Source organism: Benincasa hispida, chromosome 10 (assembly GCF_027475165.1).
Source record: "Benincasa hispida cultivar pf3 chromosome 10, pf3_genome.v1.1, whole genome shotgun sequence".
NCBI lineage: Eukaryota > Viridiplantae > Streptophyta > Magnoliopsida > Cucurbitales > Cucurbitaceae > Benincasa > Benincasa hispida.
The window spans coordinates 19592293-19612971 of record NC_143487.1 but is presented as its reverse complement, the minus strand read 5'-3'; the positions used below and the strand labels follow the sequence as shown (position 1 = coordinate 19612971).

At 34.1% G+C, this 20679-nt stretch overlaps 2 protein-coding genes, 1 long non-coding RNA gene and 1 pseudogene across 4 annotated transcripts; 3 read left to right on the top strand and 1 right to left on the bottom strand.

Moving 5' to 3' along the window:
• The first annotated feature begins 561 nt into the window (after positions 1-561).
• LOC120087617 (citrate synthase, glyoxysomal) lies at positions 562-4700 on the top strand. The gene is made up of 13 exons (XM_039044448.2): positions 562-1151; positions 1264-1444; positions 1528-1613; positions 1725-1829; positions 2550-2612; positions 2810-2919; positions 3115-3234; positions 3316-3391; positions 3532-3605; positions 3726-3846; positions 3957-4054; positions 4125-4248; positions 4378-4700. Exons 1-13 carry the CDS (start codon positions 891-893, stop codon positions 4507-4509), a joined length of 1551 nt encoding a protein of 516 aa, XP_038900376.2. The 5' UTR covers positions 562-890; the 3' UTR covers positions 4510-4700.
• Positions 4701-7860: 3160 nt separating this feature from the next.
• LOC120087726 (uncharacterized) lies at positions 7861-9394 on the bottom strand. Its single transcript, XR_016523878.1, has 3 exons — positions 9060-9394; positions 8894-8975; positions 7861-8181 (listed from the first exon to the last, which is right to left on the bottom strand). It is a non-coding gene; the product is annotated as an uncharacterized LOC120087726 (long non-coding RNA).
• Positions 9395-9469: 75 nt separating this feature from the next.
• On the top strand, positions 9470-11435 carry LOC120087725 (uncharacterized; annotated as a pseudogene). Its single transcript, XR_016523877.1, has 2 exons — positions 9470-9608; positions 10585-11435. The product of XR_016523877.1 is annotated as an uncharacterized LOC120087725 (transcript).
• A 3623-nt stretch (positions 11436-15058) lies between these two features.
• Positions 15059-19014, top strand: LOC120087818 (elongation factor 2-like). The gene is made up of 4 exons (XM_039044729.2): positions 15059-15274; positions 15656-15712; positions 15808-15895; positions 16370-19014. Exons 2-4 carry the CDS (start codon positions 15710-15712, stop codon positions 18808-18810), a joined length of 2532 nt encoding a protein of 843 aa, XP_038900657.2. The 5' UTR covers positions 15059-15274; positions 15656-15709; the 3' UTR covers positions 18811-19014.
• Positions 19015-20679: the final 1665 nt, after the last annotated feature.

Here is a 20679-nt window from a genome sequence, read left to right as displayed (position 1 = left end):
TAGTTTGTGGTGATAAACAATTTGTCAATCATTTCTAAAGTCATGCCTATCACTATATTCACAAGTCAACAATCACATCAATTTTGCATACTCTAAAAATATTTAAAGGAAAAATAATTTTTAATAAACATTTATTTAGAAAACACAAGTATAATCAAAACTTTAAAATATTTTGGATAATTTAGCCAAAGAAAAATAAGGTAAATTGCAAAAATTATCTTTTAAGTACGATAGTAGTTACAAGTATATTCAATTATAAAAAAATTAGACTCTCAAACTTCTACAAAGATTAGAATTGGAATCTTAAATAATAAAAATTGAGCTCTCGAACTTATACAATGGTTAGAATTTCTACAATTATGTAAGTTTGAGTGTCCATTTTTAACACTTGTATAAATTTGAAGTTTAATTGTTACCGTCGAATGTTTGAAGATATAATTGCAAATTACCTGCGGTGATTTTTGTAATTTATACAAAATGTTTTTGGAAAAAAGTTCATCCTCGTTCGAAGAGGATGGTATTCGATTACAAAACGAGGCTAATTTTACAATTTATGTCGGCAAAATCGTTGACTTGGCCCAGCCCAAACATAAACTCTAGTACGCAATCGCCTCATTCTCTTGATACCGCATATTAAGCGTTTTATCACCTCTCATTGATATATATTGGATTGGATAATTTGATTATCCTCGTAATTTTAAGCCGGTAATCCTTTTCCTAAAATGCTTTTATTTTATCAATTCTCACATCTTTTAAATGCGAGCTATTTTCCGTGAATAAGACGAGGAAGAAGAGACAAACTGTATCAAGGAATTTATAAGAGGGGAAATTCAAGAAATTGTTTGGTTGTTTTCTCCGATCTCAATTCCGTCGATCGGAAAGGAAAACAGATGCCCACCGTCATGGAATCGTCGCCATCGAACGTTGCTCGTAGTCGCTTGGCCGTTCTGGCAGCGCATCTGAGCGCTGCGACTTTGGAACCGCCGGTGATGGCTTCGTCCCTGGAGGCTAATTGCGTGTCAGCTCGGACCATGGTTGCGCCGCCTGAAAGATTGAAGGGTACGTTGACGATTGTAGATGAGAGAACTGGTAAGAGGTACCAGGTCCAGATATCTGAAGAAGGCACCATAAAGGCCACTGACTTGAAGAAGGTACACCAATTAATGGATCTGTTGAATCTTTTCCCTTATTAGAATCCGTTTGTTCGTTTGTTGTAACTTTAGGGTCGTCTAATATATTTGCTGGTACTATTTGTATTTGTAGATAAGTACAGGAGCAAATGACAAGGGTCTTAAGCTTTACGATCCAGGCTATCTCAACACTGCTCCAGTTCGGTCATCGATCAGTTATATTGATGGTGATGAGGGAATTCTTAGGTACAGAGGTTACCCAATTGAGGAGTTGGCTGAGAGTAGTACCTATGTGGAAGTTGCATACCTCTTGAGTAAGTATTCGTTTGAGTAGCCGTCACTTTAACTAACAATTTTTTGGTCTAAACTCATTGATGTAATGTGTGATTTGTTCCAGTGTATGGGAATTTGCCTTCTCAGAGTCAATTGGCAGACTGGGAATTTGCTATTTCTCAGCATTCGGCTGTACCGCAGGGACTTTTGGTGAGATTGCATTTATCTATTGATTTTTCCTACATATATTTCTTTATATAAATTTCAATAAGTCTGAAGGACTTCTTATTGATAGTGTTGATTCTCTCTCTATTTCAATAGGATATTATTCAAGCAATGCCTCATGATGCACATCCAATGGGTGTGCTTGTTAGTGCAATGAGTGCTCTATCTGTCTTTCATCCAGATGCCAATCCTGCCCTTAGAGTAAGTTGATTTCTTAGTGGAGCCAGAAATTTTCATAAGTAACTTCTTATGGATACATCTTTTGTTGAAAAAGTTTTGAAGGGGGGTTTAGAGAGAAAAGTTTGGAATTCTAAATTTTTAATATAGGTTTTTAGTCAAAAGACAAACCAAGGGAGCAATTATCTCACTTCAGGGGAAGTTTCTTGAGTACTTGGGTCCGTCCTTCCCCTTCCTCTAGAAGCTGAGTTTCAACCCGGCTTTAAAGTCAAGTGCCTCTTTATACCTGCTTGAACTGATTATTTTTTATGCTGTGGCTGTTCAAGAAAAGGTTTTTAGGGCATACCGCAGAGGAAGTTCTATTTTTTACTTTCTGTATTCAATTAATATTTAAAACTGCGTATTTTCTTTGTTTTATTTCCTACTCACTTTCTGAACACAAACTTGCTAGTACTAGTATGCAGTGGAAGTAAAATTCACACGTTTATCAGTTAAAACTCCCATTTACAACCTAATTTTTGTTTTCTGTGGCATTAAAAGAAAGCTGGAAAATACCATATAAAAGCCTAAGAAAGCTGATTAAAAAATCAAGATAAACTAACCTAATAATTGTACAGCTCTTGATGAAATCTTCATTGCAATCTTATTCTATGTAATTGTTCCTACTTGCATTTATCTTTTAAGGCTTTGTGATCAATGTGAAAGAATTGTTATATTTAGTATTGAATCATTGTTTTGCTTTAGGGACAAGATCTTTACAAGTCTAAGCAAGTGAGAGACAAACAAATTGCACGTATTATAGGAAAGGTATGGTTTCTATGAATATTTTATCAGCTAAGATAATTTTATTGTTGTTTTTTTGTTATGGCCGTGTTACTTTTTTAGGTTTGCTTGCCAATTTAATCTTGTATTGAACATTTGTTGTAGTTTGAGACTTCCATCTATTTCCTTCTAGATGGATGAAACTACCAACTAATTTGATGGTATTTTCTCTGAATTTATAGGCTCCCACCATTGCAGCAGCAGCTTATCTTAGATTGGCTGGAAGACCTCCTGTTCTCCCTTCCAACAACCTTTCTTATTCGGAGAATTTCTTGTACATGCTTGATTCATTGTAAGTTGCCTGGGTATTTTTTTTCAGTAATATATGAGGACAAGCTATATTTCCTAATAGAAATGCATCTTCTTTACCTTTGCTAAATTGGATACTCGTATGAGGTGAATAGCATTTGAAGAGAAAATATGAGCTGAATTTGGGAAGTAGAATAACAAAGGCTTTGGGCCTGAACAAAACTTTTATTCCATGCAGTGGTAATAGGTCTTATAAACCCAATCCTCGGCTTGCTCGAGTCCTCGACATTTTATTCATCCTCCATGCAGAGCATGAAATGAACTGCTCTACATCTGCTGCTCGTCATTTAGCATCAAGGTAAGCAGCTTTATGCTAACGACCTGATTTATTTGCACATCTCTTATACTCTCCTGATTCCTTCTCTTTTTGGCTTTTCAGTGGTGTTGATGTGTTTACTGCTCTTTCTGGAGCTGTCGGAGCATTGTATGGCCCTCTTCATGGTGGGGCCAATGAGGTATGCATAAAAATATTTTTTTTATCGGCAATTGGAATAAGCTTGCTTTCAAATGATTTGGTTATGGGTTTCAGTCTTGACTCTTTTTTGATATTCGTGTTTGTTTTGGTGTGTTTCTTTTGTTTTCCTGATGATTGTAGGCTGTCCTTAAAATGTTAAGTGAGATTGGAACTGTTGATAACATTCCAGGATTCATCGAGGGTGTTAAAAACAGGTAATTGCCACTTTGTGCCAATAACTTGGTAGATCTCTTTTTGTCGAAACAGGTAGACATTTTGTACCAATAAACTTTTAAGGAATGCTAGTAGATTACTAACATTACTTGATTATTCAGGAAGAGGAAGATGTCAGGTTTTGGCCATCGAGTGTACAAGAACTATGATCCTAGAGCTAAGGTTATTAGAAAACTTGCCGAAGAAGTATTTTCTATTGTTGGTCGGGATCCTTTAATTGAGGTATTTGTCTTAATACTCATCCCATATTAATATGCAATCTGATCTCTCTAAGAGCGAACTACAAGTTCTCTTTGAAAATTTTGTTTAACAATGATTACTATGCCATATAGGTGGCCGTTGCTCTGGAGAAGGCTGCTCTTTCTGATGAGTATTTTGTCAAGAGGAAATTATACCCAAATGTTGACTTTTACTCTGGATTAATATATAGGTAGGAAGGTGGATATTTTAGTTTTGTAATGAAGAGATGGCAGTCAAATAACTAATTATGTGTTTGATAGGGCTATGGGATTTCCACCTGAGTTTTTCACCGTGCTGTTTGCAATCCCTCGAATGGCTGGATACTTAGCACATTGGCGAGAATCCCTCGACGATCCCGACACTAAGATAATTCGACCTCAACAGGTTAGTTCTCTTCTTTTATCTTCTCATACTAGAAGATGGGTTTGTTTTCCTTTTGCAGAAAGCACGAAACTTTATATGATGCTAACAAGTAGCGATGAGTTCAGTTAACCTTATTCTTGGTGCATTCAGGTATACACTGGGGAATGGCTACGACATTATATTCCTCCAAAAGAACGACTTGTATCGGCCAAAGCAGACAGGCTCGGTCAGGTTTCCGTTTCCAATGCCTCCAAGCGTCGGCTGTCTGGGTCAGAGATCTAAACTATTTGAGATGCATGCATATCAATTGTAGGACAATAAAACAAATGTGTATGTGTATGTATATATCATTTTAATTTTAAATTTTAAATTTTAAATTTTAAATTTTAAATTTTAAATTTTATTTGACAATAAGTGGGATAGAGAAGATTCAAACCTATAATCTAAGTCAATAGTATAAATTTATATTTTAACTTTTGATTTTGAATTTAAAATTTAAAATGTGTACTCTAATAGTTTTTATAATGACATTTATGTAGAAATATAATTGCAAATCAAATTTTAACACTTGACGGATACAAATACTTATATTATTCTCATTAATTTTACATTGAGATTGATTTGTATTAGATCATTTAAATTTTTTATAGGTTTTTTCTAATACGTTTGGGTGTGTGTTATGAACTTTTTATGTTATACTAGTTAAAATTAAGAACACGCTCTGTACATAAATTTGCAGCTCTAATTTAAAACATAAAAAATATAAACATGAATACAATTATAAAATCCTGACATTTAGAAAACGTTTTATTTTAGTCTCTTTACTAATGAAAGTCATTAAATATTAATAGATGGTGTTGGTTTTAAAATAATAATAATAAAATAAAATAAACCATTTTTTTCTCTCTTCTCAATGATCCTCGTCTTCTTTCTCATCATTATCCTATGAAATCATTAGAAGTAGGATGATTATGGAAAGTTTATTATTATTAATTATCAAGTTTATCATTCTTTAATTATCATATATTTTAATAATCTTATGTATTAATTTTTATCTAAAGAATTTGCCTTCTTTAACATGGCAATAAAATTAAATATAGATATAAATTTAATTTTTAGTAATAGTTATAAATATTTAGGATTGAAGGTAAAGTTCATTTAATTCCATTATTTCTGAAAAAATGAAGTAAAGAAAGAAGGAAATTAAGAAGATAATTGATCAATTTAATGTAGTTTTATTTAAGAAAATAATTTCTACAAAATCACGATTTTGATGACTATGAAGATATTCTTTTGTTACCTTGAATTAGGCAAAAAGAAAAAAATGTGAATGAAAAATAAAATAAATTAAATTCTATGGATATATTCTTTGTTACCTTAGATTATGCAAGAATGTGAATAAAAAAATACATTAAATTGAAATAAAAATATTTTCACCGAGACCTAATATTGAGACCCGCATGGAATATATATATATATATAAAAAACGTAGGTGAAAGTTAAATTGTAAATAGTTATTGATATTAATGAAAATAAGGAAATCAATAATTTTTTTTTCTTTTTTTATAAAAAAATGAAATGGTCAAGATATTAATATAATATGTGTTTATTTGTTAGGCTTTTTAAGTAAAAAAATTCATAAATATATGTGATACCTAATTAATTTAGACCCATAGTTTGGCTTAAGCCCAAAAGGTTCAACAAGGAAAAACATGTAAAGAAAAAACCGCGGTTCACTTCTTTCTTCTTTCTTTTTTTTTTTTTTTTCCATCAGCTTCACACATATATATAATGAACTCATTAATTATATATATATATATATCCATTGTGCTTCCATGTCTCCACAATCCCAGCACTGTGATGTAGAAAAACCAGGTTCCCTTGATAAACTTACCATAGAGTATGGGAAGTAGATTGATTTTTGACCGTATTGATAAATAGATATATCAGATAGGGTCGGGCCTATTTGGGGGCCGAATATATTATGTGGGAGATCATATAGCCCCTATATCACTGTTTGGCTTATTGATATACCATCTACCCTTTTTAGTTCTTTCAACATATGCACAATAACTCTCATTTAACAACTCTCTCAGCTTCTCCACCCCCACTTCCTATGTCTCCTCTATTCTATACCCGATCATCACTCTCTCCTCTCTTCCTATGGTCCACTTACATTTTTATTTCTTTACTTCTTTCTTGAGTTTATTTCATTATACTTCAGGTGTAATTTTTTTCCATTATATCCATTTTATTAAGAAACCATGGTATTTCAATCTAGTTCCATACACTTATTTTTTACCTTCAATTTACATACATCGTTTTTTTCCTCCAGTGTCATGTGATAGAGTATATTAATAATTTATTATCTATAAATTATGTCATTCAATTTTTCGTTTTTGTTTACTTAGTATATCAATTTTGTATATGTATAATGCCTATTAAAAAAATCACAATATTTTGGATTAAATCTTTATACACAATTTCTCAACAAAAAAAAAAAAAAAGAACTTTCATATACAACACCAATATTCAAAATCTACTATCCAAAAACCCATTATAAAACCTCGATAGAAAACCCATTAGTATTCAAAAGCCTATTATAAAACTTCGATAAAAAACTCACTAGTGAATATATATGAGAAAAGCCTCAACGAAATCCCTAAAATCAAATAGAAACAAAACATTTTTTTTAAAATGTCTCACTAAAATATTTAACTGACTGTTCATAATCTTTTAGTTCTCAATGATTTTTAAAAATTAAATTTTTAAATACTACTTTCACTAGCTTATTTTCATTTTTTATTTTTTATTTTATTTGTCTTATTTTTTAAGACTCTTTTCAAAATCAAGTCATGATTGAAAATGATATATATGTAGTTTTAAAAAGTGGAAAAAGGTTTTAGAAAAAAATGTTGGTACATCTATCCTTGACTTATAATTAAATTTTGTATTTTTAAATGTTGGTATTTCGTTGACTATTTACGATTAATCTTAAATTTTGACTGATATGTTTTTAAACAACAATAATAGAGAATTATTTAAAAGACAATAATTGAATATAAGAAACTGAATTGATACAATAATTGAACTATAAGATTAAAAAAATAGTGTTCATACAGACAAATTATTTTATAGTACAAAAAATGAACAAGATAACACTCACATATGAACTCTACATACCAAACACAGACATATGAACTCATACATAACAATTCTCCACACTAGACATATGAACTTAAACAACACAATTGTGCACCCCAAACGTAGATATCACCAGACATCCTATATCATCTCAACATCCCAAATAGTCAATTATTGTTTTTTTACTGTTCTCATTGAAGGCTTCCAGCTAGGCATCAGATATCACTCATTCTACTCATTCTGGCCTTCTACGTCTCAAGACTTCAGAGAAATCGAAACGAAACCCTGCTCCCTCTCCAATTTTCGATCAAAACCACTGTCGCCGCCGCTCGCCATCCCATCTATCCACCGTAACGCTCTCTCTCCCCATCGTCCCTCACGGTCGTTTTCCTCTTGGTTGTTTGTAACGACCCTACTTTCCTACTTATTCCTAGGACGCTACTTCATGCATGTATAGGCTTAGCCGTATATTTCTTTTTCCTAAAAAAATAAATAAAAGAGCCGAAATTTTATTTAATAGTGCTCAAATGAGCAAAGGTGTGAAAACATAAATAAATAATAATAAATAAACTAAAACAAAAATAAAATAAAATAAAAATTTACTGTTCAAGGTGCCCCTAAACCCAACTTTAAAATGAAAAACAATTAAATAGTCAAATTATAAAATTAATGAATATTGCACGAGAGTTTAAAACGCCTAACTCCTAAACCAGACTCCAAAACATGACACTAGATGCGGAAGCAGTAAGTCGTCCTAATGGCCAGGTCACGGATCTCTCTTGCCATGCACCGGTTTATCATTATCCTTACCTGAAAAATAGGAAAAGAAAAGGGTGAGTATAAAAGTATACTCAGTAAGCGGCCCACTACTAGGCTCACTCAGTGATCTGATGGCATCATAGGCATAGGCATAGGCATAGGCATAAGAGGTGAACCCAAGGCACGCTTTCATAAGTAGTGACACCGGAGGTCACAGGCATAAACATAAGTGGTGATCCCAAAAAGGACACCGTACATAAGAATAGGGTGTGAGTCCGAAGGCTCACAACATGCAATGTGCATAGCCCAATGGCAACCTTAACAGTCACTAAAATCTCAATGGACATAAGCATGCAATCAAGGCCATGAATCATGGCACTAACCGTCATTAAAAATCTCAAACAGACATAAGCATGCAATCAAGGCCATGAATCACCATCAAACTTTATCATAGTTACCCATACATCAAACTTTAGCACATTTTACTCATACATACAGTGACACAAGAATTTTTGGCTTATCAAGATCTTAGGGCAATAGCGACAGTAAACCACTTACCTCAAAATTATGTCAAACAGTTAGCCACCAAACTCCAATTATAAATCAAGATCTTAGGGCAATACCGGCAATAAACCACTTACCTCGAAATTATGTCAAACAGTTAGCAACCAAACTCCAATTATAAACCAAATCCCTTTTTGACTCGAGTCAGATGCTCGAATTGCCCTAGAATAAACCAATCAAAACAACCAATATAACTTACCAAAAGGCGCCCAAACGAACCTTGGTGTTGTTGGACAATATTGATCAAATGTCTTGAAATCCTTAATTGAGCAACAACGCACCTTGAATTAATTTAAATCAGACCAAAAAATCAGTAGCCATTCAGAACCCATTAACTAAAAACCAAAAAACTTAAATCTCCAAACCATGTTCTTGGCAGAACCGAAACAGTCAGCGACTGGTGGACGCAAAACGGAAACGGAAGGAAAAAAATCGAAGAAACTCGGCGCGGCTGGAAGCGGACGAAACTTCATGCGGCTGAAATGACCGGAACCTTGTGTGGCTGGACGACCGAGACCTACGGTCGAGCGGCGGATGACGGACGAAGGTGAGGCGCGCTAGGCTGAGACGTGAGGAGGCGGCAACGGAAAAGCATTGTGAAGGGGATCGTGAGGGCTGGAAGGAGGAAGAAAGAAAAAAAAAAAAAAAAAAATCTTTCTTGTACGCAAACCGAGGTTCCGTAAACCCTCATTTATAACCCTACTTCCTCTTTTCTTTTCCTTAATTTAACTATTAAGCCTTTTTTTTTCTCTCTCTCTCTCTTTTTTTTTTTTTTAACATATATATGCATAAATCTCCCTAGCCTTTTAAGGCGTTCAACGTTGCTCTCCTTTGTCGTTGTTTGTTTCACTCTGCAATTATTTTCTCTAAGACCTTCTAGTGCTAATATTTGATTTGAAGTCGCGAATCTTCAGGTATTTTGCTTAATTCCTTTATGGACTTGCTTGCATACTGACTACTTTGCAATATACACACACACAGATTGTTGGTTTTCCCCCATTTTTCTTCAAGGGTGGAATTTTATATTGTTGTTGATTTCCCTGATAGTGTACAGAGCAATTACTTTCTTCATGGTCATGTTATGAGTCTGCCAGTTTTGCTTATCAAATTTTGCATATGCTTTATCTATCTCTCAGTTTTAGGTGTACTTGAAAGAAGAAATTTTGCAATGGTTCATTGATATGTACTTCATACCAAACTCAACGTGGGATTTTCATGAAATTTTGGGGGATTATTGTTCATAGTCACCCATATCATCAATCATTGGTTTTACTTCTGCTAGGTTTTCCCTCAAGTTTTATAGTTTTCGAAACAGCATCATTCTCTTTTCCTTATGAATTGTTGGGAAGAACTGCTGCTATGTTATTTGTCATTTCATGCCTTTTCTTTCGAGGAATAGATGCTCTCTCATTTCAGCAACATTTTCAATTTCCTTAATCACATTTCAACATTTGCTCACAAAAATATATTCACATTTCAACATAATTTATGGCTAAAGACAGGAAAAAAAAAACACCTCTTAAACTATGCCATTTGTTCTTTTAAAAATATACTTTTCTTTCCAGAGTTACACTATTACCTTTAACATTTCATAAACATTTCAAAACTATCGTTCGAGTAGAATCCGATTAAAATCTTATTGAAAATGGGAATCTATAAAGATATGCTATGACCCAAAACGAAAATGAAAATTGGGACCTTAATGTCATCACACTGGTTTCGAGTCTCAATTTCCATCCAAAATTTTAACAGATTTTTACTTGAATGGTGATGTCAAGGATTACATTGCAACATTGAGGATTTTACTCTTCTTTCCTCTTTTTTGTTTTTTTCTTTTTAAATGTCGTATGTTCAATAATTGTATTATGCACATATCGTGTAATGTTCTAGGAATGAGCAAACCACAAGGGCCTTCATCACTCAAGAGAAAAAGACTAGACTCAGCTCATGGCTTTGGAGGAGCTCTCATTGAGCATGAAAAAGTGCTCCATGATCTGATTTGCAGCAAACAAAATATGGGAATTTGGATTGGAGACATTAGAAAAGAAACAAAATATGCTGATGGTGTGGTAAGAAAATTACTCAAGTCCCTTCAAGCTAGAGGCCTGATTAAACTAGTTGAGCACTATCAAAACAAAGGGAAGAAATTCTACCTGTCAAAAGATTTTGAACCATCGAAAGAACTGACCGGCGGTAATTGGTATAGTGATGGGAAGCTAGACCAAGAATACATCAATACACTTAAAGGGTTTTGTGCTAGAATGATACAGAAGTTGAAAGTGTCTACAATTGAAGGGACTGTAGATCTTTCAAAAAGAGTGGAACATCAAAAGTTGACTTGTCTAGAGAGCAAATTGAAGAGATTGTAAATGCTTTGGTGTTGGACAATGAAGTCATGGAAGTAAAGAGAACCGGTTCAAGGGAGTTTGATTTTATTCCTGTTAGGAAGATTTGTTATAAATGTTATGCTAAAGATGTCAAAGGGGAGCCCAAAACAGGGGCCATGGCTTCTATTCCTTGTGGAGTTTGTCCAAGGATTAGTCATTGTACCTTAGATGGCATCATTTCCCATAGGACTTGTATGTATTACACAAAATGTTGGATTTTTAAGTTTGAATCCGTTCTTTAGTTTAGTTTTAAGAGAATAGATTGGTGAGAATTCCAACATATGTAGTGTAAGGGTCCAACCATACAAACTATGCTCGAGTTGGCAATTTTAACTGAGTTTTAAGTTACCTATAGTTGTCTTCCTCTCGTCTATTTTACTCTTCACTGACAATAGTTGTTGTAGAAGGGAAGACATTGAACATCCAACCACACAAACTCTACTCGAGATGACAATTTTAACAGAGCTTTTAGTTGTCTATTGTTGTTTTTTCCTTAACCATAGTTGATTATATATATATATATACACTCGGTATTTAGGATATCAACAATAGTTATAAAAAAAGAAAGAGATTCTCACAATTTACTTCCACAACTTCTCCGTTTTCACTACGGATCTCCCTCTTGAAAGATTTCCATAAACTCGAATCTTATTTCATCTTCTTCTTTCAGTCATTCAATTAAATTAGATATGGTAAATTTTTTAAAATATGGGTCAGCAAAAGAGATTGTCGTCAGCTTGCCCGTACTGTAGAAGTTGGTATCTGTCTTGATGCTCATTCAAGATTACAAATTGAATAGGGCCAGGGATAACCCAAAGATATGAACAAGAGGGATCCACCGAAGAAGATACTTCTCCTTCCCTTTTTTTGGAAGAAAATGAGGATCCGAACAAAGTCAATCTGTTCAATTGCGACCTTATAATGCAATTGCATTCTCGGGCCCAATTGTTGTTTTTGTTTTTGTATTTCTTGTATTACTCTCCTACAATGTTTTCACGGTTTAGGTTGCTCCCGTTTTGCTCGTGCGCAAAAGTCTTGGCTTTGTTTCACATAAAAGAAAAAAAAAACTAAGGAAATTTTGTTTCTGTAGTGGTGATGCAAGCGTCCTGGTACTAGCAGCTTTATCGATGAGTTTCTCATCTCAGTAGGAGCTTTCCAACGAAATAGCTAGCGATGTGGAACCACACAGTTGTTGTTGCCTTTTGGGCACGCCCTAACAAACCTTTGATCCGTTGAACGAGAGCCCTTCCACACGGAACTCCCGGATCACTATGGTCGACTTTCGTCTCTGTCTCGCAAAATTGTAAGAGAGTTTTTCCAGACATTTTGAATCCGTGGTCTAAGGATAAAGTCAAGGAAAACCTCTGAAATTCTTTCAATATTTGACCTTGGACATATCATAGTTCCAAAAAGGAAAGTTATTCTAACTAAACATAAAGAATTCGTCTAGACAGAGAACCTCAGACAAAGAATCCTGCATTTTCAAACAAGATAGAAATTTCATAGAATTAGTTTTATCTAACTCAACTCAAATTCAAATAGGATAGAAAACACAATAAGAAAATGTGTAAAAAACTAGAAGTTATGACATTTTTAAGAATATATATTCAATTTATTATCCAATAAATTTTTGGTTTGATGCGATCGTATTTTCTATTTAAATTTTGATTTGATATTTTTTTCCTTGAAAAAAATCAATTTATACTCTTAAAATTTGGGTGCTATCAACTCTAAGTCATTGCCTATGATTTAGAATTACTTTCACCTATCTAATTCAAAATCATTAAAAATTTGATTTTTCTCCAAAAATTCTCACCAAGGTAGTAAGAAAGTAGGACTCGAGAAAAATGTTCATATTATTGAAAATTTGCTATTATCTATTTATTTGATATAATTTTCTCTAATTTGCATTAATTTTTGTATTTAAAGATTTAAATATGCCAAAGTTATGTATATCATTGTTGAATGAGAAATTTTGACTAATCACAAATTGTCATGCCACCACAATGAAAGTTTTTCTTTTCTTTTCTTTTTTCGGGTCCAAAGTCCAACCTAATTAAGTCCATTGTGGAATTTTGAGCCAAATAAGATATTAGAGTCAGGTCAATCCCAAATGTGTTGGGTTCAAGCTCATGTAAGGCCCATGGAAATCCGGTAAATATAGGATAGTTGGTAGTATAGAACTTATAGATATAGTAATTAAAGTCACATTTGATAACTATTTGGTTTCTTGTTTTTGTTTTTGAAAGTTAAGCCTATAAACATTACTTCTACCTTCAAATTTATTTCTTTGTTGTTCACTTTTTACCAATGGTAAAAAAATCAAGCCAAATTTTGAAAACTAAAAAATGTAGCTTTTAAAATTTTGTTTTTGTATTTGTTTTTGGATAAGAATTCAACTACTGTACTTAAAAATGATGCAAATTATTGTAAGAAATAGGAAAGAAATAAGCTTAATTTTCAAAAACAAAAAACAAAATGGTTACTAAATGGGGTTTAAGTGTACAACAATATTTTAAGAAATTGCAAATATAACAAAATCTATTAGTGATATACCCTATCGTTTGTAGACTTCTATCAATAATAAGGTCTATCACTAATAGATCTTACTAGAGATATTGTCTACCACTAATAGACTTCAAAAACAAAATCTAAAATTTACAATATATGCAAATTTTTTTTGCATTGTGCTATATCTACAAAATACTTTGGGCCTTACTATATTTGCAACTACCTCATAAATATAGGCCTAGTTCGAAAGCTTCGAGTTCCTGATGTAGAAGCTTTGAATATTTGAAGCACTGAAGATTGAAGCTTTGAACCGCTAAAGTCTCGAAGATTAAAGTTATGAATATCCAAATGACATAAATCTCTTGAAGTTTTGAAAATCAAACAACTTCCAAGCCTAATAACTATAGCTTTGAGAACAAGCTGAAAATCCACTCGAGACAAGTTTGCATTTGAGAATAAGTTGCAAAGTCTTCGAGACAAAGTAACATTGGAAACAAGTTGTAAAGTCTCCAGATAGGTATACTTTTCGAGAGAAAGCATTGAATGACCGCTTATTGGAGGCTATATTCACTCTAACAAAATCCATACAAATTCAATGATTCCAACCATTTTAGTGAAATGTAGAAATTGAAATTATGATTCAATTGTTTTTCTAAATTATTTATGCAATCGAAACATTGAATCTACTTTTAATTAATTTAAAATTAAACAAAATTATCTGGAGAACGTGTTAATAGGTTTTTCTTTCCATTGATAGAGATTTCCCCCCTGCAAATTTAGATAATTTTTATTCATTTTAATATGGGAATAGAGGATCTCAACATTCTAACTTAGGAAAGTATATATTTTATGTCAGTTGAACTATATTCACTTTAATAGTCTGTGATGGTAGATAATTTGTCAATCATTTCTAAAATCATGCTTGTCACTAGATTTACAAGTCAACAATCACATCAATTTTTTATACTCTAAAAATATTTGAAGGAAAAATTAGAAAACACTAGTATAATAAAAACTTTGGAACATTTTGGATAATTTAGCCAAAGTAAAATAAGGTAAATTGCAAAAAATATCCTTTAAGTATAGTAGTAGTTACAATTATATGTTCAAACTTTCAATTGTAAAAAAACTAGACTCTCAAACTTCTATAAATATTAGAATTAGACCCTCAAACTTGTAATAATTGTGAAATTTGACCCCTAAATAATAAAATTGAGCTCTCGAACTTATACAATGGTTAGAATCTCTACAATTATATAAGTTTGAGTGTTTATTTTTAACACTTATATAAATTTAAAGTTTAATGGTTACAATTGAATGTTTGAAGATATAATTACAAATTACCACCCTATTTTAGGTGGTTTTTGTAATTTACACAAAATGTTTTTGGAAAAGAGTCCATCCTCGTTCGAAGAGGCTGGTATTACAAAACGAGGCAAATTTAAAAGAGGCTAATTTTACAATTTATGTCGGCAAAATCGTTGACTTGGCCCAGCCCAAACATAAACCCTAGTAGCGCAATCGCCTCATTCTCTTGATACCGCATATTAAGCGTTTTATCACTTACCACCTTCTCTCATTCCTCCTCTTCCGCACGTTGTTTCGCTGCTCTGTGCTCCTCTAATCTTCTCTGCAGGCTCAAGGGGAGTGCCTTCCTTTCCTCTCCCTTCATCGCTCCTCAGGTTCTTTCTTCTGATCTAACTCTTAACTAATTTCATACGTTGTTGTCTCTCAATCGTATCCTGTTCAGGTTCATTCGCGATTATTTGTATTTGCGCTTTACCAGATCTGTTTGCTCACTCGTTTGTATTCGATGAATGCTTACAAGATCCATGTCCTAATCGCTAGTATTCGATGGATTATTAAAGTTATTTTACAAGTTTAAATTACTGTGTTAATCAATGAATTCGTTGAATCAACGTGGTCTAAGCCGATGAGAGTAGGCTATGTTAAGATTTTCTTTCGTTTTTAATGATTGTATATTCTTCAATGTTAAAGTTGTGATTTTTTTTCCAGATGATGTTATTTGATCGTTTTAACAGTTGAGTTTTGTTTTTCTGCAGTTTATAGTCCTCTTATTCCTCGGATATTGTCAGGTTTTTTGAAGACTTGTCAAGATGGTTCGTATGCTCTTGTCATCACGATTTGATGTGTTCAGTGCTTTTTTTACTTTCATAATTGAACAACTTTATATTTTTGAAATTGTGTGTTGCAGGTGAAGTTTACAGCAGAGGAGCTTCGTCGGATCATGGACTTTAAGCATAACATTCGTAATATGTCTGTTATTGCTCACGTCGATCACGGTAAGCTAATTAGTTTTAAGTTTACTTATGATGACCGGCTATTCTTGAAGATTGACATGGTTAGCTTTCATTTACTTTAATTTGTTATATATTTGGTAAGTGGGGGTTAGCATGTTTTTTTGGAGGGATTTCACATATATTGAGATGGCAATAAAACAATCTTTCTGCTGGATTTCTAGTATAAAGCTGCACATCAACTTTTGAAGTCCAACTACGCACAAAATTTTGTTTGTTGAAAGATGCTTGTGGAGCATAAAAACCTAATGGAACCAATACATTTAGATGAATGGACTTGTCTTCTGTTCTTTTATTCTTAAAAGAATTTTGCATATTCCTATATTTATTACCATTGATTGAAAGAATGCGTAATTGTGGGAAAAGGAAAGTTTTAAAACTAATTATTAATTATTATTACATACCTTCTTTACAGCTTATTTATCTCCATATTTATTTATTTCTTGTTTTTCATTTCAGGGAAGTCGACACTTACAGACTCTCTTGTGGCTGCTGCGGGTATCATTGCACAAGAAGTTGCTGGTGATGTACGAATGACAGACACTCGCCAAGATGAGGCAGAGCGTGGTATCACCATTAAATCTACTGGAATCTCCCTCTACTATGAGATGTCTGATGAATCCTTGAAAAGTTACAAGGGAGAGAGACAGGGAAATGAGTATCTCATCAATCTTATTGATTCACCTGGGCACGTTGACTTCTCATCTGAGGTTACAGCTGCTTTGCGTATTACTGATGGTGCCCTTGTTGTTGTGGATTGCATTGAAGGTGTTTGTGTCCAAACAGAGACCGTGCTCCGTCAAGCTTTGGGAGAGAGGATTAGACCTGTGTTGACTGTTAACAAGATGGATAGGTGCTTCCTTGAACTTCAAGTGGATGGAGAAGAGGCTTATCAAACATTCCAGAGGGTCATAGAGAATGCCAATGTGATTATGGCCACATATGAGGATCCACTTCTTGGTGATGTTCAAGTGTACCCGGAGAAAGGAACAGTTGCTTTCTCTGCTGGTTTGCACGGTTGGGCATTTACCCTGACTAACTTTGCCAAGATGTACGCCTCCAAGTTTGGAGTAGATGAGGCGAAGATGATGGAGAGACTTTGGGGTGAGAACTTCTTTGATCCTGCAACCAAGAAGTGGACCAGCAAGAACACTGGCTCTGCAACATGCAAGCGTGGGTTTGTCCAGTTCTGCTACGAACCTATCAAGCAGATCATTGCAACTTGCATGAACGATCAGAAGGATAAGCTATGGCCCATGTTGCAGAAGCTTGGTGTTGTCATGAAGTCTGATGAGAAGGATCTGATGGGCAAAGCGTTGATGAAGCGGGTCATGCAAACATGGCTCCCAGCAAGTTCTGCTCTTTTGGAAATGATGATCTTTCATCTTCCATCTCCCGCCAAGGCTCAAAAATACCGTGTTGAGAATTTGTACGAGGGTCCACTAGATGATGCTTACGCAAGTGCCATTAGAAATTGTGACCCTGAAGGACCTCTTATGCTTTATGTATCGAAGATGATTCCTGCATCTGACAAGGGGAGGTTCTTTGCCTTTGGACGTGTCTTCTCTGGGAAAGTTTCAACTGGTTTGAAAGTTAGAATCATGGGCCCAAACTATGTTCCTGGAGAGAAGAAAGACTTGTATGTGAAGAGTGTCCAGAGAACTGTCATTTGGATGGGAAAGAAGCAAGAAACAGTGGAGGATGTGCCTTGTGGTAACACTGTTGCCATGGTCGGGTTGGATCAATTTATCACGAAGAATGCTACTCTAACAAACGAGAAGGAAGTTGATGCCCATCCAATTCGAGCCATGAAATTTTCTGTATCTCCTGTGGTGCGTGTGGCAGTTCAGTGCAAGGTGGCATCTGATCTTCCCAAGCTTGTGGAAGGCCTTAAACGTCTGGCGAAGTCAGATCCTATGGTTGTGTGTACCATGGAGGAGTCTGGTGAGCACATTGTTGCTGGTGCTGGAGAACTACATCTTGAGATCTGTCTGAAGGATTTGCAAGAGGATTTCATGGGTGGAGCTGAGATTATAAAATCTGACCCTGTTGTCTCCTTCCGTGAAACTGTCCTTGAGAGGTCATGCCGCACAGTGATGAGTAAATCCCCCAACAAACACAATCGTCTGTACATGGAAGCACGACCCATGGAGGATGGACTGGCAGAGGCTATTGATGATGGTCGCATTGGACCACGAGATGATCCTAAAGTTAGGTCTAAAATCTTGTCGGAGGAGTTCGGATGGGACAAAGATCTTGCCAAAAAGATTTGGTGCTTTGGTCCTGAGACTACCGGCCCTAATATGGTGGTTGATATGTGTAAGGGAGTTCAGTACCTGAATGAAATCAAGGATTCTGTTGTCGCTGGTTTCCAATGGGCGTCGAAAGAAGGTGCATTGGCCGAAGAAAACATGAGAGGCATCTGCTTTGAAGTTTGTGATGTGGTGCTTCATGCTGATGCCATCCACAGAGGAGGTGGTCAAGTCATTCCGACGGCTAGGAGGGTGATCTATGCTTCTCAGCTGACTGCCAAACCAAGACTTCTCGAGCCTGTGTACCTAGTGGAGATTCAGGCTCCCGAGCAAGCTCTTGGTGGTATCTACAGTGTTCTTAACCAGAAGCGTGGGCACGTCTTTGAGGAAATGCAGAGGCCCGGTACCCCACTCTACAACATCAAGGCGTATCTCCCTGTCATCGAGTCCTTTGGGTTCTCGAGCACATTGAGAGCAGCAACTTCTGGGCAGGCATTCCCACAGTGTATGTTTGACCATTGGGACATGATGTCGTCAGATCCATTGGAATCTGGTACCCAGGCTGCGCAGCTAGTTGCAGATATCCGCAAGAGGAAGGGATTGAAGGAACAGATGACTCCATTGTCCGAGTTTGAGGACAAGCTGTAGATCGCACTCGTGTCGTATTGTTCGTCAATATTTAAGAAGCGCTCATATATCCGCAGGTGTGAGGTTCTAATTTCCCATGGGAAGTTTTTTGTTTCTAGAAAAGATTGTTATGTTTGACTATTTTATTTGCAATTATTTTTATCAACTGTTGTTACTCTCCATTTCTGTTAAAGATGCGTGATGATGGGCAAAATTTTTGGAGTCTGCAGGATTTTCCTTTGGTATTTGTCTTAAATCTTGATGGGATGATTTTATTTTGTTCCAAAACCTTTGCTATGTCGGGGGTTGGTTATTATAGTTAGTTGGTTGTAATGATCCATGAGTTATAATAGTTTGTTTTTGGGTAAAATTATTTTAGTACAAGTTATAATAATCTGTGATTGGATGCAAATAAATAATGTTTGTTTGGGTAGTAAATAGTTAACAATGTAGTAAAATACAATAGTAAATAGTAAAATATTATAGCAAATAGAGTTTTGCATAGTGACTATCCTTAATTGTAGGTTATAAATAGTTGTAAATATCATTATTATATTTGGTGTTCCAAACATAGAATGGAATAATTCATTACATCAACTTAAAGTTTAAGTTGGTGCTCTAGATGCTCTCTAACGCTTAAATGTGAGCATATATGATCACTCTGCGAGGATATATGATCCATTCAAAGTGTATGCCTTTAAACTTTGAAGGCTGGAAAAGTAACATAATAATAACTATGATTATTTTTTTCAAGTTTAAGAAAATAATAAACATTTTAGAAGGGGGATTTTTAAAAATAAAAAAATAAAGAAAAATATCTATCTAAATAGTAAAATTTAATTATAATTGTGATAGATATTGTTATCCATGTTTATCACAGATAGGTCAGTGTCTATCAGTATAAAATTAATATAAGTCTATCATTGATAGACATTGGTAGAAGTTTATCAGCGTCTATCAACAATAAAAATTACAAGTATATCACTGAAGTTTATCAGTGATAGAAATTAATAGAAGTCTATTAATGTCTGTTGATAGAAATTAATAGAAGTCTATTAATGTCTATTAATGATAGAAACTGATGAAAGTCTATCATTTATATTATCAGTGATAAAAACCGATACAAGTCTATCGTTGAAAGAGGTTTATAGAAGTCTATTAGCATCTATCGGTATTATATTGCTATTTCTATAAATAGTTTGATATTTTTTCTATCTGTAAAAATTTCTCTTTTAAAAAAGTTTAGGAAGACCATTATTTTTAAAATTTTATTTTCCTTTTTAAGTACTACAGGAGTAGGAAGATTTAAACTACAAACTTTTTGATCGATAATTCATTATATATGTATTGGACGGGTTTATAGCCTTGATTGTTCATATGGTTGGCTGGTTTATTAGTCCATTCATATATAAGTTGAGTTTTTGTTTATAGAATTATGAAATGGTTTCACAGATGTCCAAATATCACATTTAGTTTGAAAATAGATTTTAATGTTGTGGACTCTAATTCCCCTCAAATGGAAGACTCTCATAACAAAACTACAGTAATGATTAAATTGATTTTTGAGGTTGAAAACAATCTTTGCTTGAACAAATGACATATTTGACTGTCAATATGAGTAGTTAAGGTGAAGGTGAGAATAATCTCCTTTGAACAAATGACATATTTGACGGTCAATATGAGCAGTTAAGGTGAAAAATTTCCTAACTACAACTTTCATCCACTTTTATCATGTTTTAAATCAATTTGAAATACACTTTAATCATTCAAAATCAATTCAATGTTTGATTTTATACTTAATCCCATTGTTCATACTATTAAACTTGATTTTGGATAATTAAAAGCATTTTTTCGAAGGGATTTTGAAAATAACATAAGTGATTTTAACCA